The following is a 26,305-nucleotide window of genomic DNA, read 5'->3' on the forward strand; positions in this document are numbered from 1 at the left end:
CATGGTAAGTTTGCCCTGTCAAATTCAGATAAAATCCGAATCTCTCTGTGACTGTCTCCATCAGTGTCATCCTCAGGGGCTATGCCTGACTGTTGTGATGCTGGTGAGGCTCTCACTTTTATACTTAAAGGCCTGCATCTGATTGGCCGAATTATTTCATGATGAAGTCATAGAAATGGCACATACTCCATGCGTACAGAATATGTTTGCACTCTCTGCACCCAGGTGGTATGGGCTGCCTAAAGTTCACAAATATGGGTGTCACTTAGACCAATCAGGAGTGCTGTCGGCTCTCCTACATACAGGGTATCAAAATATTTATCTCGTGGGCCCCTATAGTCGGTCACTACAGACACTATATTAAAAATTCTCAAATGTCTGTAGATTTCATCAAGCAGATGAGGATAGGCCCAAGTGAAGTTATAGTTAGCCTCAATGTGATCTCCCTGTTTACAAAAATAGCAGTGAAAGAAACATTAAGACTGTTGTCTACTTATTTCTTCAGTCTTAAAATTATCTTGTCAGACTCTGATAACCACATATTTTATAAAATGACGGATGGAACTGCCATGAGTTTGCCACTCCCACCAGCCATAGCCAATTTTTTTCACAGCGGATTTTGGAGAAAGAGAGTTGAATAATGTATCCTCCATCCATCCGCCCTCTTCAGGTATGCTGACAATACATCTTTAAACGCTTCGCATTGCTGTGAGGTGCTACAGTAGTTCATTGACTGTACAAGCAGTATGCACCCATACATGGAGATAGAGGAGGTCGGAAACATAACTTTTTCAGATGTATTGTTTGAACAGAAAGCAGAACGACGACTTGGCTATTCTGTGTATTGTAAAACAACACATACAGACTTGTATGTCAACAGACATAGTTCTCTCCATCTAGTTAGAAGAGAGCTATGCCAAACATCCTAATACACAGAGCCAGGACTATTTCAGACTAGGAGCACTTTGATTCTGAGATGAGTCATCTGACGATGGTGTTCAGGAGAGGATATTCAGTCCATGATATTAGGTTAACACTGCCGAGAAAACGAAAGTTTGACATGAAAATTAGTCTGCTTTGCTTATTTTTTTATTGACTTATGTCATATGGTATTATATTTTGGGGTAACTCTTCCCATTCTAAAAGGATATGTTTGGCTCAGAAATGGGCGGTTCGGGCAATAAGTCGTGTAAGTTCGTGGACCTCTTGTCAACCCCTGTTCACTAGTCTGGGTATGTATTTTGATCGGACTTCCTTAACTCTTGTCAAAAAAGTGTGCAGTATACTGCTGCATCCATTTTCGATAAGCTACCACAAGAACTGAAAAATCTTAACAGTAATCCAGATGCTTTCAAATTGAAACTGAAAACTATTCTGTCGAGGAGCTTCTTAAAAATTTAAGCTGATTTTTGTGTTATGTTGTTGATTGAATTTACTTAAACTTATGGCTTGACTTTTTTGCATTCATAAACATTTTATTTTTATCTGTTACTACTTTCACATTGTAATTTCATGTACTGACACGTTCCATGACCTTGGAGATTTGCCCCTCATTTGGCCCAACAGAACTTGAAGTGTAAATAAATAAATGTGGTAGCCTTCATGAAAGTGACCATTTTCCAGTAATCCTGTCATTTCCATGCCACTGCTAGACCGACCAGCTACCACATTCGGTCTGCCACATTGGGCGCTTCAAAGAACTAACTCATTTGGATGCCTCTGCTGTTACATTCACTGCCTCTTTGTCAGGTTGTATTAATTAGGTTGTGCAAAGTGTCTCAGACACTATCATCCATGAACTGTACTTAGATACCCAGCACCTGGTCACTGTTGTAGCACAGCCCTGTTTACGTGCCTCCTTTTTATAAAAAGATGGCCTGGCTGCCCAATATTCACCAACTTAAGGCTAGCTGAATGTGAAAGCTTAGTGCTCTCTGCTTCCTTGCCCATACATCTTGGTGTGCGAATAGTGCCACTCTTATCTGTATTTACCAGGCCCTGATTTTGTCCCAGCTGGACTATGGTTGCCTTGTTTATGGCTCAGCTGCTCCCTCAGCTTTGAAACTGTTAGACCTAGTCCATCATTGTGGCATGCATCTAGCCACAGGTGGCTTTCGGACTAGTCCTGTAGGCAGTCTCCTTCCCAAATCAGGGATCTTCCCTCTTTGGATTCGGTAGTACCTGCTCTTGGCCTCAGTCACTATTCAACAATTCCCTGATCATCCTTGTTGTGTACAAGGGGTGTCCTCCTGATATCCACCCTTGAGTGGGATTACCAGTTGGAATGCACCTTGCTTCCCTCTACCAAGATTGCCATCTCCCCTCTCTGGACTCTGTATCCTGTGCTTTCTTGTGCCCTTCCTGCTGGATGGTGCCTAGGCTATGGATTTGAACCAATCCTTTCCAAGGTCCTGAAGTCTGTCACCCCCATGGTCTTTTGGCATCTGTTACATCCAGTTGTTCAAGAGTTCCAAGGTGCTACCATCTTTCACAGTGATGGTTCTAAAACTCAGCATCAGACAGGATACGCTGATGTATCTCCTGGCCGTATGGCGTTCCACTTGTCGCCAAAAACATATGTGTTTGAACCATAGCTGATAGCCATTAGCAGAGCCCTCCATGTAATTAAACAGGCACCTTTGACCATGTTTTAAGATGTACTGACTCAGTGAGCAGTCTCCAGGCTATTGACCCATGCTACATGTGCCACCATTTTGGTCTTCGTTATTCATTACCTTCTTGCCGACCTTCATCGTGTTGCCTGCTCAGTCGTCTTCCTCTGGATCCTAATTCATGCAGATATCCCTGATAAAGAACTGGCCAGTAGTTTGGCTATAGGAGCACTTACTCACTTCTTATTTGTCTTGATGAGGTGGATTTGCGAGTGCATATAAGGTCTCCACTCGCTCAGAAATGGAATGACATCTATTGGGCTGCTGCTCCATCTAATAAACTCTGCACAACTGAGGAGACTACTGTAGCATGGTGCTCTTCCTTCTGCTTCTCTTGGAAGGAATCCACAACCCTATGTCGTCTCTGCATCAGATGTACCAGGTTGACCCATATTTGTTGATATTGTTCAACAAACCACCTCCACATTTTGGTTGTGGAGCCTTACAGCCAGTAGCTCATATATTGGTGGAATGCCTTCTCCTCTTGGCCCTCTAGTTTAAGTATGGATTTCTGGAATCATATTGATGGACAATTCAGGATGGTTACACAGATTTTCAGTCTTCTGTGTGAAAGTGGTTTTTATTCTCTGTCATAAGATCTTAATGTACTTCCAGAGCAGAGGCAGATTGGATGGGGTTTGGGCATCTCCCAATGTGTGCTAAGTCTGGGAGATCCCCGACCCCACCTCCTTGGCCAGGACACTCTTTCATGCCTCTTTTTAGCTCTGTTTGAATCACTTTTAGAATTGGTTTGCCTCCTTTTTGGGACACTCAATTTTCCATTCTCAGTGTTGTACTCTGTTGAATAGTGGGCACTATTGACTGTAAAGGATCAGGGTGAGATAGCTGTGGATGGGAGATTTCGTGTTCATGCACAGCTCCAGAAATGCCCACCTGCTGACTTATCTATTTATCTAATCTTGCTTTTATTATAGATGGCACAAAAGATGCCTGTTACATCTTTAACCTTTTCGCTTTTACTGTTGTGTGTCTCCCGACTAGATCGGATCACAGTCTCGCTGGACATCTCTGCATCTGTATGCACCACTCTTGTTCCTAGCGACTGTTGACCTTATTTAGGGACTGATGACTTTGCTGTTTAGCCCCGTAAACCCCCTCATACAAATCGACCAACCAATCATACCTAGTAACAGCAAAATATTGAAAACATTTACATTCTTCTATTGGAAACCAAAGTACACCTATATACATGAGTTACCTTTTCTGATAGACATATAACTACTAACAGCAAAACCTTGAAAGATAATGTGCCAATCAGAAAGGCATCTATTTCCCAACATGCCACACAACAAAAACAAATTGTGCTTCAAAACATTTTCAAGAGTACATTCATTTCTTGTTCATCAGGAAAATTGCAAAATTGATAACATAGAGGAGAAAACAAAAAACTATGATATACAAAATAATGAACGGTTGTTTCCATGCTTTTAAAACAGATTAATCCATCTATTTTTGTGACTAATAGCAAAATAGACAGTCTGTCTTTGCAACTCAAAATTTCTTTTGTAAGAACAGACTAATAACTTACGCATTTATCTGAAACTGAATTCCTTAAATAACTTTTTACATGTCTCCTACACAAAAATGTTCTTTCACATGATGCAGAGGAAGATGAAATAGACACTGCTATTTGACTTAATTTTAAAAAATCATGTAACCTAAGTTTATTGCTCCAACAACTTGAGCAATACAAGTAAATGGTCAGTCTCCACTCTGGTTTGCTGCTCACCTCTTATGATAAGATTTTTTAATATCTTAATTTCTGCTTGCAATGACTCAGTGTTGTTTGTTTATTTACATCCCCCATTAGAAACTATTTGTAATACTGCATGTATTTGTGTGTGTGGTGGAATGTTTATCTTGTTTGGTGGTAGTGGTGGGGAGAGAGAGAGAGAGAGAGAGAGAGAGAGAGAGAGAGAGAGAGAAGGTGAAATCTGGTGTCAGTACATAGCCTACTTCAAATAGCACCAAGGAGGCCACCAAGCTTAATGTCTCCATCTGACAGAATGATCAGCTTCAACAGTGTTACACGCCTTAACCTCATGAGACACTGCGGAGAGGTTTGGTATTTAAATCAGGTTTTTAGCAGAGTCTGGTGGTCAAGAACTTCACGCCACCACCTGTCCTCCTGTTGCTAGCCAAATACTGGCAGTGAAATTTTCTTCCGCCACGAAGATTCAAACTGGCTGATGCCCAGGTCAAGTGCCATCACAGAAGTGTGCATTAGTGACCTTAGACTTGGTATGTCATGAATAATTTTATGCTGATGACAACATTTGTTTTTCCATAAAAATTTTACATTTTTTGTTCGTTCAAGTGACTCCTTAAATTATTCCAGAGTTTGAAATAAAAGTCTCTCCAGTTCACTGTCTATTATATGTAAAACTTTATGAAATTCTAAACATTTGAAATCAGATGCTTGTACAGGTTCCAGGCTGTCTCTGTTTGGCAAATCACAAAGGTATTCCCCAAGACATAAGTGAAACCTGAATCTGATCCAAAAATTTCTTTGAAATCGTTTCATGTAGCTCCTACTAAGTTGATTGCAGGACAATATTACAGTCTTTGTCATGAAGGAAATAAGGTAATGAGTTGACTTTTCTAGCAAACATTTGAACAGGCATTAATGAAAACTTTGTGCTAAATTCTGATGCTTCTGCAAGTCATTCAGAATTTTCTTCCTGTATGTTTACTAAGATTATGGTAGTTCCAGTTGTATTCTTCACAGTCATGCATGAATTATACTGAAAGCACACCTAGTTTCACTTGAGTGAAACTTGACTTTTCCAATCTTAATTTTTATTTGTGTACGAATAAACATTTGATGCATGTCGACCCCTCTTAAAAACATAACAGTCCTTGAGTGTCGTAAAAAAATCTGTAACCGACTTGACCTTTCTGCATCTTAAATACTATGGTGAGATTCAACTTATGGTTCATACAGTGGTATAGATTCCTTGTGGGACTGCCTTGCTTAAAAGAGCTCATATCTCCAGCTCCATCATATGTTTGTGCAACACAGTAATTTAAATTAATTAATTATACAGTTTGCAAACTTTTTGTAGTGTAGACTAACAGAGGAAACATCCAAATTTTTTTCCAGGTTCAGGGCCTAGAAATGTTTTGTATATGATCGAAATAGTACTGAATGACAATTGATAGTTGCTCAGTTCTGAACAATTTTTTGACTCGTCAACCAGTAGAGCAAAATATTGGGCTTTTTTCACTTCATGTGAGATAGTCAACCAGTAGAGCAAAATATTGGGCTTTTTTCACTTCATGTGAGATATGTTCTTGCTCATAGTGCTAAGAATTTCATTTTGTGTATCATGATGTGTATACTGTATTTTTCCCTTTTAGAGCCAGTTTTTTTTTCTTTTTCTTCTTTTTCTTTCTTTTTTTAGCTCTTGCATCTTTTTCCCAGTAGTTCCATTAACTCAAAAAATTTCCCTTATTTATACTATCTTTCCTTTCATTACCTCTTTGAGCTACTCCTTGAAAGGCTTTGTATTGAAATACATTGGCATTTGTTTCTGTGTATCTTCTATTTTCTAGAACTTCTAAATCATATGTTTCATCTAGCAGGGCAGCAACTGATGCATTCTCTCTGGAATTACTTTTTAAACTTTTGAAAGACTCCCAAGCAACTACAGAGTTTTGTAAGTGAAACTGTTCTCGTGCTGCTTAAAGATCGAATTAGTCTGTTTTGTTCTTGTCCAATTACTGAAACCTTCACTTACAAAACTAAGCAATTTTCTTTCTGTGTCTTGAGTTTAGGGACAGAAAAAGCAACAGAAAAAAAAATCAGCAACATTTATGATTGTGTATTCCAGCCATGAATGAATCTGACTGCGTATTTCTTTTTCTGTCTCCAAATAATCAAAAAGGAAAACACCTAAATAGAGGTTGTTTTGGTTCATTAGTAGATGTTATAGATATGTGACAAACTGAAGCAGGCAGATTAGAGCTGCTGGTGATATTGCTAGGAATAGAAAATATATCTTAACCTCTATTTTATTAAAAACAAAGATTCCAAGACTTACCAAGCGGGAAAACGCCGGTAGATAGGCACAATAAATAGAACACACAAACACACACATACAGAATTTCTAGCTTTCGCAACTGATGGTTGCTTCTTCAGGAAAGAGGGAAGGAGAGGGAAAGACGAAAGGATGTGGGTTTTAAGGGAGAGGGTAAGGAGTCATTCCAATCCCAGGAGCGGAAAGACTTCCCTTAGGGGGAAAAAAGGACAGGTGTACACTTGCACACACGCACATATCCATCCGCACATACACAGTCACAAGCAGACTTGGTAAGTCTTGGAATCTTTGTTTTTAATATATGTATGCTTGTGTCTGTGTATGTGCAGATGGATATGTGCGTGTGTGCGAGTGTACACCTGTCCTTTCTTCCCCCTAAGGTAAGTCTTTCTGCTCTCGGGATTGGAATGACTCCTTACCCTCTCCCTTAAAACTCACATCCTTTCGTCTTTCGCGCTCCTTCCGTCTTTCCTGAAGAAGCAACCGCCGGTTGCGAAAGCTAGAAATTCTGTGTGTGTGTGTTTGTGTGTTTTATTTATTGTGCCTGTCTACCGGCGCTTTCCCGCTTGGTAAGTCTTGGAATCTTTGTTTTTAATATATTTTTCCCATGTGGAAGTTTCTTTCTATTTTATTAACCTCTATTTTCATTGAATATTTCATTTACCAACTGTTTTAATTCTTTTCCTACTTCCATTTCATCATCATCACAGTTTTTTCTACACCACTTTCTGGGTTCTGAAAACTAACCTCTGCAGTTACAGACTAGGAGCTATAATTGTTTCTCCTCGCGATATATAATGTTAATGCAGATAATATTGTTAAGGTTGTGTTATCTTTTGGTAGCTTGTGTAAGTTTTAACTGGAATTCTCCTTAATTACAGTCACCTTGTGATGATTTCTTGGTGTTGTGGACTTAGTAATAAAGGCTACTGGTTACGGTGTACTCCTCTTCTCTGATGCAGTTGGTACAAAGACTCTAAGCAAGATCCAAATGTGCACAGCAGCTGTGATATTATAGCTCACCATTCTATCACAGAACTGTTGTATTTAAAATCCTCTTGAACAGTAACGTAACTTGAATTTTCAAGTAATTACACCAATACATATCTAAACATATGTCACATCTAGTGACCAGAGTTCAGTGCAGTAATGACTGAATAAATCATTTTTCAGTCCTCTTTTGCTTTTACAATTATTGATGGTCCATCTTCCCTGAGACATCCAAAACACCTCCAGATACTGATGGCACAGCACGATTAAATGTCTACATGACAAACAGGTCTTCTAGGGTGCCATTGCACCTTGTAGGCATTCTGTATGCATCCCATTTTGTGGATTTTACCTACAAATTTGACAACCTTGAAGAATGGGTTGTTCCCACTATCGTATTTTTTTCCCAACACCAAGGAATAAATGGAACATGTACCTCTGGACAAGCTACAGGTTACACCTGAAATGTTCTCATCTGGTATAATAAATTTTCATTGCAGAATGAAGAAATCTGATATACTAGGCTGTTTTGCCAAATTACTGTGTTCACTTTTAATAATACATAAAATTTTTGTAAGAACAAAACAGAGATCATGATGATACCAAATATGTTTTCATTGTTTAGCGTTACACCAAATATGTTTTCATTGTTTAGCGTTACTGCAAACCATAAAACATATGCAAAAATACAAAACAGAAACTGTGGACGAACTGTTCAATCAGTAGATTGATCGAGTAGTCTGTTTGCTTGTTGTTCAACGCATACAGATCAATGGATAGTTTGATATTAACTTCACCATCATAAAGACCACTTTAAACGGTTTCAGATTATTTTATGCCTTTATTATGGGACAAAAACTGTTTAACAAATTAACAGAGTTATACAGAAAATAAGGGAAAGGCAACCTGTCATATGGAGTGGATGAATCTGCCATAGGTGAGTGTCTTCCTTTCCCTTATTTTACATATTCCTCCACTCAGGAATTTCCATTAGTGCTATAAATTAACAGCATCATTTACCATAAGCTTATTACTGTATACGAATTATTTTAACTTGTAGAAAATAAAGATTGACTTTGATATTGAAATTTCCTCATCTTATTTGGGTGGGCCAAGAAAATGTTGAGAAGACCTGGGCCCGCTCCTGGTGCTGCCATCTTAAAATTTTCATTTTGCAGGGAGTCATTCTATTCCTGATAGCTGTACTCCTGATCTGTTTATGAGTTTATGTTTTGTTGTTGTTGCTGTTGCTGTGGTCTTCAGTCCAGAGACTGGTTTGATGCAGCTCTCCATGCTACTCTATCCTGTGCAAGCTTCTTCATCTCCCAGTTCCTACTGCAACCTACATCCTTCTGAATCTGTTTAGTGTACTCATCCCTTGGTCTCCCTCTATGATTTTTACCCTCCACCCTGCCCTCCAATACCAAATTGGTGATCCCTTGATGCCTTAGAACATGTCCTACCAACCAATCCCTTCTTCTAGTCAAGTTGTACCACAAGTTTCTTTTCTCCTCAATTCTATTCGATACCTCCTCATTAGTTATGTGATCTACCCATCTAAACTTCAGCATTCTTCTGTAGCACCACATTTCGAAAGCTTCTATTCCCTTCTTGTCTAAACTAGTTATTGTCCATGTTCCACTTCCATAAATGTCTACACTCCATACAAATACTTTCAGAAATGGCTTCCTGACACTTAAATCTATACTCGATGTTAACAAATTTCTCTTTTTCAGAAACGATTTCCTTGCCATTGCTAGTCTACATTTTATATCCTCTCTATTTCGACTATCATCAGTTATTTTGCTCCCCACATGGCAAAACTCCTTTACTACTTTAAGTGTCTCATTTCCTAATCTACTTCCCTCAACATTACTTGACTTAATCCGACTACATTCCATTACCCTAGTTTTGCTTTTGTTGATGTTCATCTTATATCCTCCTTTCAAGACACTGTCCATTCCGTTCAACTGCTCTTCCAAGACCATTTCTGTCTCTGACAGAATTACAATGTCATCGGCGAACCTCAAAGTTTTTATTTCTTCTCCATGTATTTTAATACCTACTCCGTATTTTTCTTTTGTTTCCTTTACTGCTTGCTAAATATACAGATTGACTAACATCAGAGGATAGGCTACAACCCTGTCTCACTCCCTTCCCAATCACTGCTTCCCTTCATGTCCCTCGACTCTTATAACTGCCATCTGGTTACTGTACAAATTGTAAATACCCTTTCGCTCCCTGTATTTACCCCTGCTACCTTCAGAATTTGAAAGAGAATATATCACTCAACATTGTCAAAAGCTTTCTCTAAGATTCCCAAAACTAAAAACGTAGGTTTGCCTTTCCTTAATCTATTCTCTAAGATAAGTCGTAGGGTCAGTATTGCCTCACATGTTCCAACATTTCTATGGAATCCAAACTGATCTTCCCCGAGGTCGACTTGTAGCATTTTTTCCATTCGTCTGTAAGGAATTCACGTTAGTATTTTGCAGCTGTGACTTATTAAACTGACAGTTCAGTAATTTTCACACCAGTCAACACCTGCTTTCCTTGGGATTGGAATTATTATATTTTTGTTGAAGTCTGAGGGTATGTCGCTTGTCTCATACACCTTACTCACTAAATGGTTGAGTTTTGTTAGGCCTAGCTCTTCCAAGGCTCCCATTAGTTCTAATGGGATGTTGTCTACCCTTGGGTCGTTGTTTCGACTTAGATCTTTCAGTGCTCTGTCAAACTCTTCACGCAGTATCATATCTCCCATTTCATCTTCATCTACCTTCTCTTCCATTTTTATAATACTGTCCTCAAGAACATCACCCTTGTATAGACCCTCTATATACTCCTTCCATCTTCCTGCTTTCCCTTCTTTGCTTAGAACTGGGTTTCCATCTTTGCTCTTGATTTTCATGCAAGTCGTCCTCTTTTCTCCAAAGGTCTCTTTAATTTTCCTGTAGGCAGTATCTATCTACCCTTAGTGATATGTGCTTCTACATCCTTACATTTGTCCTCTAGCCATCCCTGCTTAGCCATTTTGCACTTCCTGTCGATCTCATTTTTGAGACGTTTGTATTCCTTCTTGCCTGCTTCATTTACTGCATTTTTATATTTTCTCCTTTCATCAATTAAATTCAATATCTCTTCTGTTACCCAAGGATTTCTATTAGTCTTTGTCTTTTTACCTACTTGATCCTCTGCTACCTTCACTATTTCATCCCTCAAAGCTACCCATTCTTCTTCTATTGTATTTCTTTCCCACATTCCTGGCAATTGCTCCCTTATGCTCTCCTTGAAACTCCGTACAACCTCTGGTTCTTTTAGTTTATCCAGGTACCACCTCCTTAAATTCCCACCTTTTTGCAGTTTCTTCAGTTTTAATCTACAGCTCGTAACCAATAGATTGTGGTCAGAGTCCACATCTGCCCCTGGAAAAGTCTTACAATTTATAACCTGGTTTCTGAATCTCTGTCTTACCATTATATAATCTACCTGATACCTTCCAGTATCTCCAGGCTTCTTCCGTGTATACAACCTTCTTTTATGATTCTTGAACCAAGTGTTAGGTATGATTAAGTTATGCCCTGTGCGAAATTCTACCAGGCGGCTTCCTGTTTCATTCCTTACTCCCATTCCATATTCACATACTACGTTTTCTTCTTTTCCTTTTCCTACTGTCGAGTTCCAGTCACCCATGACTATTAAATTTTCGTCTCCCTTCCCAATCTGAATAATTTCTTTTATCTCATCATACATTTCATCAATCTCTTCGTCATCTGCAGTGGTAGCTGTGTTTTAAAGGTCAAAGAATTATTAGTGAAAATTCATTAAGTTTGCTGTCATAATGTAACTGATAAAAGATGTGTGAATTTACATGTGGGGTATACGAGTGAAGCAGTATGATAGTAGGAGCAGACTATGCATTCTTGTTGTCAGAACACCAATGTAGAAATGTATTCAGGGGACAATCAGAATGTATCTTGAGGCTCAGCTGGCATAGGAAATTAGTTAGATTCTGGAGTTGAGCCCTCAGCAAAAAGTTTATTGATTTTGCATGAGATTTCTTTTCATAAAGCCATATCACATTGTTCAGAGACCTCCAGCCCCCCCCCCCCCCCCCTCACTCCCCCCACCCCCCCCCCCCATCACCACACACAAAAAATAAGAAAAAAATAATAAATAAATAAAATAAAAACCTTCTCATAGTCCTGAAGTTTCCTACACTTGTGTTCCAAAAAATGACACACATAATCGAGGTTTTTGTCTGTTTATTGATAGTAAAACATTCTTGTAAAGACATTTGCTCTCCTGCCATTCTTTGGCATGTCCCACTGTCCCTTTAATCGGGCTGTTATTAGAGCTACCACATCAGATAGAATTAATCAGGCACGAAAAGCTAGTCTGTAGAAGTTTGTTGATTTTCTTACCCTTTGTGTGTTTTGTCATGTACTGTCACATCTATGTGTCCAGTGAACAATAAATGTCAGTTACAGTTAGTTTCTGTGGAACAAAGTAGTAGAAGTTTGTCCTCCCTTCATCACTGTGGTGCATCTTGTGCATCATCTCATTTGTGATGTATATTATTTGTTTTGTATGTTAACCAGAATTGCAGTTAATAAATTTATTTGTTTTGGAAACACTTCAGATTTCATAGGAACTGACACAGTAGTGTGAAACAAGGCTCAGAAATAAGAAAATTCCAGTCTAGTCTGTTGTATGTTTTCATTTGCTTTGATAAAATACCATAAGCTATGATATCTTCTACAAAGTAGCAACAGATTCCATTTTATACCTACCGTATCATTTAAAACTTTACTAAAACCCTATTGCCATCATTGAATACTAAATATCAAGCAAATTTAATAATAATGAGGCTCCAGTCATTAACACGAAGCTAATGCCTTGTCTCCCCTCATTCTTACAATAGGTCGGTCCCTCTTATCCTTGAGCCTGAGTGACCTTTCCTTCCTTTTTCTAACCTCCTAAGTTCTGAGTAAGGAACTACGAGGGTTGACTGAAAAGTAATGCCTCCACCTTCGTAACTCTTCAACAGTTGGCAGCATTTGTATGCAGCAGGTACTGGCTCGTTTCGTAGCTTCTTCTCTGCAGATCCAGTTGGCAGGAAACCTTAGCATTGAACAGTTGTGGCGTTACACTGTAAAGTATCGATCCCTGCACAGATGGTCGGTCAATGTGATTTAAGCAACGTGCAGCCTTCAGATGGACCGTTTTTTGACTTCTTCTGATATATTAATAGGCAGTAATATAAGATGATGGTATGCTTATTACCAGTTGCTGGAGTAGCAAGTTGTTATAGGGCAATTTTGCAGTAATGCTGACATTGCAGAAGCTGAATGTGTGATTTTGATGCAAACATTTAATTGTCTCATGAAGGCACTGAGAGTAAGAACTTGTTTTGCTAAGACATTGAAGCTCCAGAACCAATATATCCACACCAGCTTGTAGGAATTCCCTTCCACTTCTACCAGTACTGCCTAGTTATCTCACCATCTATCAGTTGGCTAGTGTTTACCATCAGGACTTCACTAGTCATATTGCACCTATGAATGGCACCTTCTTCTTACTGCACCCATCATGTTTCAGACATCGAGCATCTCATGGTGTGACCATAGTACCTTTTGTGGTGTTGTGTTCAGAATTGTGTGCCTTTTGCTTTTATTTATTGACTAGTAAAAATTTGTGCAACATTATGAAATTTTTTTGAGTGATTTGTGTCAGTCATAAGATATATATTACCAGGCCTAAATATTCACAGGCTGGAGGGTTCAGTAAATCCACAAGAGCTCATACAGCGACTACAGACCATCGTACAAGAAAATGAAGCAGCTCTTATTGCCGCCAGAGCTGAGAGGTTAGTGATATTGATGTATCTGAATGTTACAGCTATACTGTCCTTTTGTGGCTATCATCCATAGTTCCTGTTTGCAGCAATATTAAAGAAAAAAATTTATAGGTAATTTGTGCTTCCTTTATTATCAGGATTCTTTTGTCTTATTCCATTATTTTTTCCAGTCCCTCTAAACACAGTTAGTATAGTTTTAGTTATGTTTCACATTTCTATGCGGCAATCAGTTTTCAGTTTTCCCTTCGCATTTAATCATAGTGAGGGAACACAACGTATAATGCATGGGAATTTAAAGCCCACACCAGTAATGATCATTTTATAATAAAAAGGCAAAACACACAAGGTTATAATATAGACAATATCAGTACGTTACCTGTAAACTACTATTAGTAACATAGTCATTTTTAGTTTAATAGTCAGTGACTATTTTCTTAATGTATTACAAAATGTAGTCAATGACACTTATGTGTCTTCTTTGTCGCAGATAGACACATCAAAAAGACTGTCAGAAAGTGAACTTTCTGCCAACAAGGCCTTCATTGGAAATGAACTGAACACACACACACACACACACACACACACACACACACACACACACACACACACCATCTCTGTCTACTGAGGCCAGATTGGTCTTGATTCAGCCAGATATTGTTCTCGTGTGTGTGTGTGTGTGTGTGTGTGTGTGTGTGTTTTGTCTATTTCCGACGAAGGCCTTGTTGGCCAATAGCTCATTTACAGCCTTTCTGTTGTACCTATCTACGACTCAGCATCTCCGCTATATGGTGAGCAGCAACTATACTTTTCGTAATATTGCTACATTCTGTCATGGATTTTTCATTGTTTGATTATGTCTATTCTTCGTGTTTCACATTGGTATAAAATTATTCCAATTTACTTAAATAATGAAAATTAAAAAGATTTAGTGGTGCTGATAATTAGATAACATTTGGTTATTGTGGCTTAATCCTTTTATTTCATTCTTTCTTCATATTTCTGTCTTACATAAGGACAGATGATAGTTGAAGTCGGGATGTGGTGACCCTCCATGAAGTATCACCTTTATTAATTGTTCTGTGTTACAGTTCTGGTGAATGTGAGGTAAGAAAGTCGCCCATTTTCCAAGAAGTCGTCATATGGACAGTAATCTGTGATTACTAGGCAAGACTGTAAAAGACTGTTTTGTGATTTTTGTTGTCTCCAGTTCAAAGACTGTTTTGTTGCAACTCTCCTCACTAGGTTACCATGTAAGTCTCTTCATCTCCACATAACTACTACAACCTTCATGCACTTGTACCTGAAGCCTTGATCTCCCCCTCTCTCCCTCCCCTCTCCCTCTCCCCCCGTCCCTCTCTACAATTTTGCCCCCCCTCCCACACACACACACACACACACACACACACACACACACACACACACACACACACACACACACACAATTCCCTCCATAACCAAATTAACTGTTCTGTGATGCCTCAGAATGTTTGCAATTGACCTGTCTCATCTTAGCCAACTTGTGTCATACATTTCTTTCCTTCCTAATTCAGTGTAATACCTCTTCCGTAGTTACCCACTCCACCCATATAACCTCCAGCATTCTTCTTGAATTCCCTAGTTTGAAAGCTTATGTTCTCTTTTTTTCCTGTACTGTGTATCACTTTAGCATAAGACTACATTCCAGGCAAATACTGTGATAAACGTTCCTATTACTTAAATTTATATGCATTGTTATCAAATTCCTCTTTTCCAGAAATGCTTTTCTTAACTGTTATCAATCTGCATTTTAATATCATCTTTACTTCGAGCATTATCAGTTATTCTGCTGCCTGAGCAACAATACTTGTGTAGTACTTTTACTGTCTCATTTCCTAATCTAAATCTCTTGGCTTCACATGATTTAATTTGACTACACTCCATCACTCTTGGTTTACTCTAGTTGATGTGCATGTTATAATCTCTGTTCAAGAGACTGTCGATTCTGTTCAGGTGCTCCTATATCCTGTCTGACAAAGTCATCAGCAAACCTCATAGTTTTATGAACTTTAATTCCTTTCCCAAATATCTTCCTGGGATCCTTTCCCACTTATTCTGTGTAGAGATTGAGTAGCATGTAGCTTAGGCTGCAACTCTGTTCTCACTTCTTTCTCAGTTACTGCTTCCCTCTGTGTCCTTTGTCTCTTATAACTGCAATTTGGTTTCTGTACAAGTTGTATATAGCCTTTTCCTGCCAGTATTTTATCCTTGGTAATTTCAGGATTTCAAAGAATGTATTCCAGTTAACCTATCCAATCTTCCCCCTAAAATATACAAATGCTAAAAATGTGACTGTGCCTTCCTTTAACTTATCTTCCCCCCAGGTTAGATTTCTACCAGTTGTTCCATCATTACAATATCATAATGTTCTTTAAACTGTGTGGTTCTAAATAGTGAGGGTGTCAAAGAACTCTTGCTGAAATAAATGTGTATTAGTTCATTAAATTGATGGTTCTTGTGCTGGCCAAAACCATTATCCCTGTGTCACCATACACTATCATTGTGCATTTAAGTATTTATCGCAGTTTGACATAACAGATGTGAGTTTTTTGGTTCGACAGGTTGTATGGAAATGAAGATGATAATATCTCTAGTAATACTACTACTAGTAGTAATTATGATGACATTTTCCCCCAAATTAGCAACAGAGGCAGTCATGACTTCAGAACTTGTTTCCAAAATTGGTCGAAATAAGCCCTACAGTTTTGCCTACAGGTGGCAAGAGCTTAATACAGTATGCATTGGGACAGGAAAAAATTATTTTATTTTATGACCATTTCAGTATTATTTTCTGACAATTTTGATGTTGTTTTTTGCCGGTTTTGTATTAGTTTCTGACAACTTGTTTTTGAGTTACTTAATGTTCCTTATTTTTGCCTTATTTCATTATATTTTTTTCAATGTTGAAAAAGAAAATATATCCATCTTGACATCACAGATCACATATTTTTACGTTATTGGAAAAAGAAATTGTTTATATTAAACCCAATAAATTGAATCAGTTAAAGTTAAAATAACTTTGCAACCATATCCTGATGAAAGTTTTTCAACGGAAAACATTGTCACAACTTCAAAGTTCTCTTCTGAGACACTATGCTGCTGATCTGTCAACACTTCACTATAGTGTGGAAACATTCTAATTTGAACTGGAAGACAAACTGCCTTCAACGCAACATACATGTGACAATATCCACATTTCCTGCTGGCATGGGAAGTTGCTTTTTCACTAAATTATGAAGGGATTTGAATCCCTTCAGAACATCTTACATGGCTGAGTCTTGCCATTCTAGGTACACGTGTAAACTTTTTGCATCAATGAAGTTCATTTTCGTAACATGGTTGAAAACCTAGAAGTGTGAACACAAGCTTAATGCATGAATCTGTGGCCATAATAGTTGTTAGCCTAATTTGAAGATGCAGCCCTTTGCTTTTCTTTCACCTCTGTCTGAAGTATTCATCTTATCACAGTTTTCAAAAACTTGCTGGTTTACTCACCAAAAATTCATTTTCCCACCGTAGTGAATCCATCTTCACTTTTTGAAATATGGGTAATGGTTTCATCCAGCATGATATTTTTTCAAAATAAACATGATAAAAAATGAAGAGGTTTGAGAAGTTCATTAATGCAGTACATCTATTAAACTGCATATTTTTGTAGTATCAGAAACACCAAATACAGCACTTACGGTTCACAAACACACAAATAAGTGCAACATCCTCTCACTTTACATCTACGAGGGTCAGTCAAAAAGTAATGCCTCCTATTTTTTTTTCTACGTTTAATTGTCAGGAAATTTAAATGCAATTACATAGGTTGAAAACCACAACATTGAGGATCATTTTGTCATTTTTCAATGTAATCTCCGCCCATCTCTACAGTTTTGGTCCATCTTTGAACAAGGGCATGTATCCCAGCACGGTAAAAATCACAGCTCTGCTTCCTAAGCCATTGACGCACGGATGTTTTGACGGCCTCCTCATCTTCAAAATGAATCCCACGATGAGCTTCTTTTAGTGGCCCAAACAGATGGAAGTCTGATGGTGCCAGGTCAGGGCTGTATGGGGGATGAGGCAGAACTTCCCATCCAGTTTTGACAATCTCGTCAGAGTTGTGATGACTGGTGTGTGGTCTTGCATTGTCATGCAAAAGAAGAACATCTGCCATTGATTTTGTTGGGCGAACTCGCTGAAGACGTGCTTTAAGTTTTTTGAGGGTTGTGACGTATTGAACAGAATTTATTGTGCATCCCTGCTCCAAAAAATCAACCAGAATCACACCCTCTGTATCCCAGAAAACTGTTGCCATAACTTTCCCTGCCGATCGCACAGTTTTGAATTTTTTCTTCCTCGGCGAGCTTGTGTGACGCCACTCCATTGACTGCCTCTTTGATTCGGGTTCAAAAAAATGCACCCATGTTTCGTCCCCGGTCACAATTTTTTTTCAGAAACTCATCTCCCTCCAAACGGAAGTGCTGCAAGTGTTGGGAGGCTATTGTTTTCCTTGCCTCTTTATTCTGATCGGTTAACATTCTTGGAACCCACTGTGCACAAACTTTTGAGTACCCCAATTGTTTAATAATCGTGATCACACTGCCTTTACTAAGAGAAATAATGCGACACACTTCATCTGCAGTCACCCGACGGTCACCACGAATGATGTCATCAACTTGCTGAATGTTGTGTGGAGTCACTGCACTCACCGGCCTGCCGTTCCGCTTTTCGTCAGTCAACGGTGTTTGCCCTTCAGCTTCCTTACAACGACGAACCCATCGTCTAACAGTGCTGACATCCACTGTCACAACACCATACACCTTCTTCAGTCTTTCATGAATGCATATGGGCGTTTCACCTTCTGCATTCAAGAATTCAATCACACAACGCTGTCTCAAACGAACATCGATGTCGGCCATCTTACAAACTTCTGCTGTGCTGCCACCTGTTGACACAGAAAGTTACTACTGCAGTGGATTGCAGAAGAAGGTTTGAGGAATGGCGCCAAATTCAAATTTTTCACTTAACTTAATTTTTTTAAGTAGAAAAAAAATGGGAGGCATTACTTTTTGACCGACCCTCGTATCAGACAAGCAGAGTCTAATGTTACTGCCTTTAAGTTGAAGTAAAACACGAGTTTAACTATCAGATCTAATAAGCTTAAAATTTGAAGTTACATAAATTACTTATTGAAAATTATACTGTGAGAATGGAAAGTTGCTACTTGCCATATAGTGGAGATGCTGAGTCGTAGACAGGCACAACAAAAAGATTTTCGCACTTAAAGCGTTCAGCCAATGGCCTTTGTCCCTTTGTCAACAGCACACTCACACACACACACACACACACACACACACACACACACACACACACAACTGCAGTCTCAGCCGACTGAGAGCACACTCAAGCAGCAGCACCAGTACATGATGTGAGTGGCAACTGGGTGGGGGAAAGGAGGGGGCTGGGGTGGGGAGGGGGAGGGATAGTACGGTGGTGATGGTGGACAGTGAAGTGATGCAGGCTGGGCAGCAGGCAATGGAGAGGTGGGGGTGGGGGAGAAATAAATAAATAAATAAATAAATAAAATTTTTATTTATTTGTCTCTACAATATTCCTTTCCCACTACTTCCTCCCCCCCCCCCCCCCCCCAATCTCTCCCCTGCCCGCCACCCAAACTGCAACACTTCACTGTCTGTCATCTCCACCATACCATCCCTCCCCACCCCAGCCGCCTCCTTTCCCCCACCCAGCCGCCACTCCCATCATGCACTGGTGCTGCTGGTTGCAAGGTGGTTTCAGTTGCCTGAGACTGCAGTTGTGTGTGTGTGTGTGTGTGTGTGTGTGTGTGTGTGTGTGTGTGTGTGTGTGAGAGAGAGAGAGAGAGAGAGAGAGAGAGAGAGAGAGAGAGAGAGAGAGAGAGAGAGAGAGAGTCTGTTGTTGACAAAGGCCATTGGCCAAAAGCTTTAAGTGTGAAAATCTTTTTGTTGTGCCTATCTGTGACTCGGCATCTCTGCTATATGGTTGGTAGCAACTTTCCTTCTCATACTATTTGTTACATTCCATCCTGGATTTTCCATTGTTTGATTTTTGCCTGATGGCTTTTCTTCAGTCCTAACCCAGTGCTGTTCTCCTTTGTTACTATTTTCTTTTGCATCACTATACTCAATGTTCATCCTATTTCTCTTCTTTCCTGTCTTTCTCTTGTTGCCTTACTAACCGCACTGCACACACTACTTACGAGCACACTGTATTGACAGTCTCAGCCACACACAACAGACGATTACAAGACCACGTTGATTGTTGGTGCAGCATCTAATGTCCCACATTACTCCCAATGCCAATTTTTGTGAGTTTCCCATGTTGCTATCATCGACTCCCTCAGATTTCATCTTGTTTCCCCCTCTTGCATCCATTTCATCCTTTCAATATATTTTCAAACATATTTGGGTGTATTTTTGTGAAATTTTTTGGACGATATTCTACATTATATACGTAACTTTTCGCATTTTTCTGCCACCATGGATCCTGTGTCAATACAGAAAAGTCTCCTTATTCCTAGCCAGATCCCAATCCCACATACTGTTGTTGCTTGGCTCATGAAATCCCCCTGTAATGACCTTATCCATCTCTGGCTGGCTCCCCTCCTTCCACAATGACCTCCACCTGTTCAAATTTTGCCAACCCTTAGCTCTCACCAACACAATCCTGGAAAAACATATCAATCAAACCCAAACCTCCTTGCAGTACCGTCTCTCCATCCGCAAGCTTCTCATGCTGTGCTATCTCAAATTCCTGGAACCCATAACACACATTGAAAGTCTTGCCTTGCAGGAACTTGAGCAGCATGCATGATGCCACCTCAAAAATCTCTCCATCCTGCTCACTTCCTACTCCCACCCTGGAGTGCCACTGTCCACCACCTCTACAACAACCTCCAAACTTCCCCCAAGCCTTTTCGTAGTGGACAAACCCTGTCTTGCAGACCTACTAAACTTACCCTCTCCCCCCCCCCCCCTCCAAAACTCCCTCCCACCACCACACAGAATCCAGAACCTAAACAGACCCGCAACACAGTCGTGAGCCTATCCTCCAGAAGCCTTAGCCCCACAGAAATATCAGTCCTTTCCAAAGGCCCCACTCCCAAATTCAGTGATGCAGGACTTGTTAAAGACCTTCTCTCCTTCTCCCAGTGCCTACAGTGGAAACACTTTTTTCACCACCAACCCTGCCAATCAGAATCAACCACACACCAATATTGAACCTTGCCTAACTCAGTTCACTCCTCCATCCAGCTGTAATCCACCTCCCCCCTGTCCCCAAACCAACCTCCTGTTGATGTTCCAGAGTTTCTTAACCTCAAACCTTGCCTCACCATCATTCCCCAAATGCTTCAACATGTAGACTAACCTTAAATCTGCAGAAAGAACCGAAGTCCACCATCTAAAAACTGCCCCCGACATTATATGCCTACCTGCGGACAAAGGCTCCACCACTGTTGTTTCAAACAGCAAGGATTACATGGCGGAAGGACTCCGCCAGCTATCAGATACTTCCACCTACATACCTTGCCACAGTGACCCCATTCTAGTAATCCAGCAGGATCCTCAGTCACTACTCAAATCCTTAGGCCCATCCCAGAACCTCTCCCTGGAGTCCATCTCTCTACTCACCCATACCACTTCCCACACTCCTACCTTCTACATGCTTCCTAAAGTCCAAAAACGTAACCACCCAGGATGCCCCATTATAGCCAGTTACTGTGCCCCCACTGAGAGTATCTCCGCTCTCATAGACCAACACCTTCAGCCTATTACCCAGAACCTACCCTCGTATATAAAACCTTTCCCTCCACCGACTCTCCACATTTCCTGTCCCTTTACCATACAGTGCCCTGCTCGTCACTGTTGATGCCCCCTCCCTGTACACTAACATTCCTAATGCCCATGGCCCTATCGCTATTGAACACTACCTTTTCTATCGCCTGACGGTTTCCAAATCAATAACCTCCTTCCTAGTAGCCATGACCAAATATATCCTCACCCACAATTACTTATCCTTTGAAGGCATTACCTACAAACAAATCCGGGTAGCGGCTATGGGTACCCACATGGCACCATCCTGTGCCAATCTATTCGTGGGCCATCTAGAGGAATCCTTTCTAAACATCTAGAATCCTAAACCTCACACCTGGTTCAGATTCGTTGATGACATCTTTGGTATCTGGATCGAAGGTGAGGACACCCTATCCACATTCCTCCAGAACCGCAACAACTTCTCCCTCATTTGCTTCACCTGGTCCTACTCAACCCGACAAGCCACATTCCTAGATGTTGACCTCCACCTCAAAGATGGCTACGTCAGTACCTCTGTCCATATCAAACCTACTAACCGTCAGCAATACCTCCACTTCAACAGCTGCCACCCACTCCATACCAAGAAGTTCCTTCTGTACAGCCTAGCCACCCATGGTCGTCGCATCTGCAGTGACAAGCAGTCCCTTTCGAAATATATCGAGGCTCTCATTGAGTCCTTCACTGACTGTACTTATCCTCCCAATCTTGTGCAAAAGCAAATCTCCTGTGTGTTATCTTCCCAGTCTCCCACCAAGTCCCAAAGCCCCACCATCTGGCCACAGAGGAGCATTGCCCTCGTAACTCACTACCACCCAGAACTGGAGCAACTGAATTACATTCTCCGCCAGGGTTTCAGTTATCTCTCATTATCCTCTGAAAAGAGAAATGTCTTGCCCACTATCCTTTCCACCCCTCCCACAGTGGTATTCCGTCATCCACTGAACCTACACAGTATACTCGTCCATTCTTACACAAGCCCTGCTCCCAATCCATTACCTCATGGCTCATACCCCTGTAATAGGCCTAGATGCAAGAACTTTCCCATACATCCTCCCACCACTGCATACTCCAGTCCAGTCAGTAACATCACCTACCCCATCAAAGGCAGGCTTACCTGTGAAACCAGTCATGTGGTCTACAAGCTAAGCTGCAACCACTGTGCTGTATTCTATATAGGCATGACAACCAACAAGCTGTTTGTCCACATGAATGGCCACCGGCAAACTGAGGCCAAGAAACAAGGGGACCACCCTGTTGCTGAACATGCTGCCAAACAGGATATCCTTCATTTCAATGACTGCTTCACAGCCTGTGCCATATGGATCCTTTCCACCAACACCAGCTTTTCTGAATTGCGCAGGTGGGAACTTTCCATGCATTATATGCTACGTTCCCGTAACTCTCCTAATGTCAACCTTCATTAGTCGCTGTCCTCACCCATCTACCCCCTTCCCTGCTCCCATTCCAGCACTAGGCAGCCATCATTCCACCACCACACCCAGTATTTTTTTTTCTCTTTTTTTATTTTTTTTATTTATTTATTTCTGTCTTTGTCTCTCCTTTTCCACTACTTGTGTTTCTGGTGGTAAAACTTAGAATGTGTGTTTCACTATTTATTCAATATTATTGGTACAATTTTGTGTATTATGTATGCACTGAAAGTGTGATCTGTTATGTAGACTAGGGCCTATGTTGAAAGATGATGAGGTGCCATGTTGAGTTATATGTTTCGTGAACTGAATTGTAATATTTGGTATTTTTCATACATGTTTTTTTTTGTACTACAAAATTATATAGTTCAGTTGGTGCACAGCACTATGATAAGTGGTGCAAAAGTGTTAGGACATGTTACATCTGCAATAAACTGCTACTGCAGTAGAGATCATTGGAAGTAATTAATAATTTATTTATTTTATTTATTTTTTTATTTATTTTTTAGTCACATCTAGAGCCATTCCTTTTCCTTCCCCTTCAACCCTTCTGGCAGAAGAAGGAGCCACTGGCTTGAAAAGCTTGCACATTTCCTTAACTTACATATGTGTTTTCTCCTGCAATCGCTTTTTGAGTAAATTTTTTATCTACACGATTACATTATACTATCAACAATTCATTATTTTAGTTGATATATATAGTCTCATTTTTTGGATGTCCGTATTTCCTACCACCCGTTTCATTTGGTTCATTTTTGTATTTTCTCTTTTCGTCTACAAAATTCAGTATCCTATGTTATATGGTTTCGCTATTTTATTTTTCATAGCTACCGCTTCATTTTCTATTGCGTTTCTTTTCCCTGTTGCAGTCAGCTGTTGCCTAATGCTCCCTCTGAAACTCTCAACCACCTCTGGTTTCTTCATTTTATCAAGGTCCCATACACTTAATGTCCTATCTTTTTACAATTTCCTTAATTGTAATCTACCATTCATAAACAATAAATTATGGCCAGATTCTACATGTGTTGTGGAAGCACCATACAGTTTAAAATGTGGTTTCGAACTCTTTGTTCCATATAATCTCTTCCACACATACAATCTTCTTTCAGGATTCTTAAACAATTATTAAATTATGCTAGCAAAATTCTACCAGGTGGCTTCCTTTTTCATTCCTTTCCCTCACGCGGTGTTCTCTTACTATTTTTCCTTCTCTTCTTTTTCCTACTACTGAAGTGCCATCACCATCACAATTAAATTTTCATTTCCTGTAATAACCTGAATAATTTCCTTTATTTCGTCGTACATTATTTCAATCTCTTCTTCATTTACAGAGCTGGTTTGCATATAAACTTGTGCTACTATGCTGTGTGTTGACACAATGGTGTGCGTTGACTTTGTGTCTTCTTGGCTATGATAATTTGTTTACTGTGCCATTGATAGTAGCTTACGTGCATTCCTGTTTCTTATTCAATATTATATTTTGTATTTATAACCCTTTACTCACCTGATCACATGTTATGTTCTGCTACCACTGTAACATAACAGATGCTGAGGATGCAAGCAAGAGTGCTAATTTTAAATGTGTGTGCCTGTTAGACGGGATATTATAGTCCAGTCGATTAGGCGGAACTTAAGCACAGCTCCAGGTTGCCAGGTAAATGGCAAGGGGTGAGAGACAGTGAATTTCCCTGCTGCCTAGATACTCACATCCACATGCTTAGAATGGAAGGGGTGTTGTGGCAAGAATGCTTGCTGAAATGAAATATGTCTATGAAAATATCTTGAATATTTAGCATCATAGATTCCAGTAACACTACATTAACTCCAAAACTCCTAAACTGAGCCATGCTGGGCATGTTCCTTGCTGTCGAAACCGTATCCCAGACCATTCAGTTGTCTTGGATATTTTAAACATCAACAGTACAAATTAGGTTGTGATTGCTAATAGAGTCTGCTTGTACCAAGTCATTCTGGAAGGAATGTGCATTTTTACAGGTGAGTGAAATTCATACAGCTGCAATCGGGCCACAGCATTTTACAAAATACTCCTTGCACAATATTAAATCTCCTCTCCAGAGTTGTTTAATCATTTCTGCTCTTAGTTTGATTTTAAAATAACTTTCTGTGCTTTTGTGTTTTAATTTTGGAATTCTTGGGTTTAATTATGAACTTAGTTGAAGTAGTACATGCAGAGCAGATAATTTTTTACCAGGACTGGGTGACTTTACTTTTAAGGGTGGAGCGCAACTTCAATCAGACTCTGAGGCAGCAGCAGGACCAGGCATACTTGGAATCTCTGCGTGCAGATGAGGAGAAAGAGCGAAGGCGCTGTCAGGAACGTGAGAGATTGGCTGATGAAGAACGAAGCAGGCGAGAACAGGAACAGGCAGAACGTAATCGGCTAGAGGTAATATCAGTATTTTCCCACAGAAGCTCAAATATTATAATATCAGAGACTTTTCTGGTAACTGATTTTCATCATATAGAACTAAAAAGAAGCAAAGTGTCACATCAAGAAACTGAGGGAGTGTACTCAGTGAAACAGCATCTTCGATCTTGATGAGGAATAATCACTGTAGGTGTACACCGGGGATCATGCTGGGCTGCTTTTTATCGTTATGTGTAATTGGTCTGCCATTGTACATCCAAGAAGCTGAAATTGTTTCATCCAAGAAGCTGAACTTGTTTCCTTTGCTGTCAGTGTAAGTATAAGGGGCAATCAAAAACTTTCTGTGTAAGGGCATTGCTGCAGCATATATGCAACCCAGCATGACTCCGATGTTGGTGTATAGCCATCTACGTGTAGGTAAGGGGTCAGTATGGTATTTGAATGGAAACATTTTGATTGTTACTTATATTACAATCAAGCCTAATGAAGGAACTTCAACTCTTGAGCAAGTAAATAAACTTTTATTGAAAATTATTGACTCTTTCACTAGACTTAGGTAAAACACAATACATGCAGTTCTGTAATGCACAAGGCAATACTTGGTATGATAGAGTATTCTAAAGTCGTAAGTGTTTGTATTGATCATAATGTGAACAGGAAGCTGTATCCTTTGATGAGCTAGAGTAGAATACACACTCACAAACATCTACATCTACACTCTGCAAACCACCCTGAGGTGCACGGCAGAGGATACATCCCATTGTACCAGCTATTGGGGTCTCTTCCCATTCCATTCACATATGTAGCACAGAAAGAATGATTGTTTGAATGCCTCTATGCATGCATGCTGTAATTATTTTAATCTCATCCTCACGATCGTGATGTGAGCAATAAATGGGTGGTTGTAGTATACGTGCATACACATGCCTATGCCCTACATTGTGCTCACTATACTAACACTGCCAATACCGTTTTTTGGCAGATGGACTGTTTTTGGTGGGGTAGTGTTGGACGAGGAGTAGA

At 39.9% G+C, this 26,305-nt stretch overlaps 1 protein-coding gene across 1 annotated transcript in view; it reads left to right on the top strand.

The window, feature by feature from the left end:
* Positions 1 to 26,305, top strand: part of LOC126365934 (FAS-associated factor 2) — a 105,284-nt gene that overhangs the window by 60,195 nt on the left and 18,784 nt on the right. Inside the window, exons 5-6 of the mRNA XM_050008704.1 lie at positions 13,497 to 13,592; positions 25,129 to 25,300. Coding sequence (XP_049864661.1) covers positions 13,497 to 13,592; positions 25,129 to 25,300 — 268 coding nt within the window. The remainder of the gene's footprint in view (positions 1 to 13,496; positions 13,593 to 25,128; positions 25,301 to 26,305) is intronic.

The sequence above is a fragment of the Schistocerca gregaria genome, chromosome 4, assembly GCF_023897955.1.
Source record: "Schistocerca gregaria isolate iqSchGreg1 chromosome 4, iqSchGreg1.2, whole genome shotgun sequence".
NCBI classification, from domain to species: domain Eukaryota; kingdom Metazoa; phylum Arthropoda; class Insecta; order Orthoptera; family Acrididae; genus Schistocerca; species Schistocerca gregaria.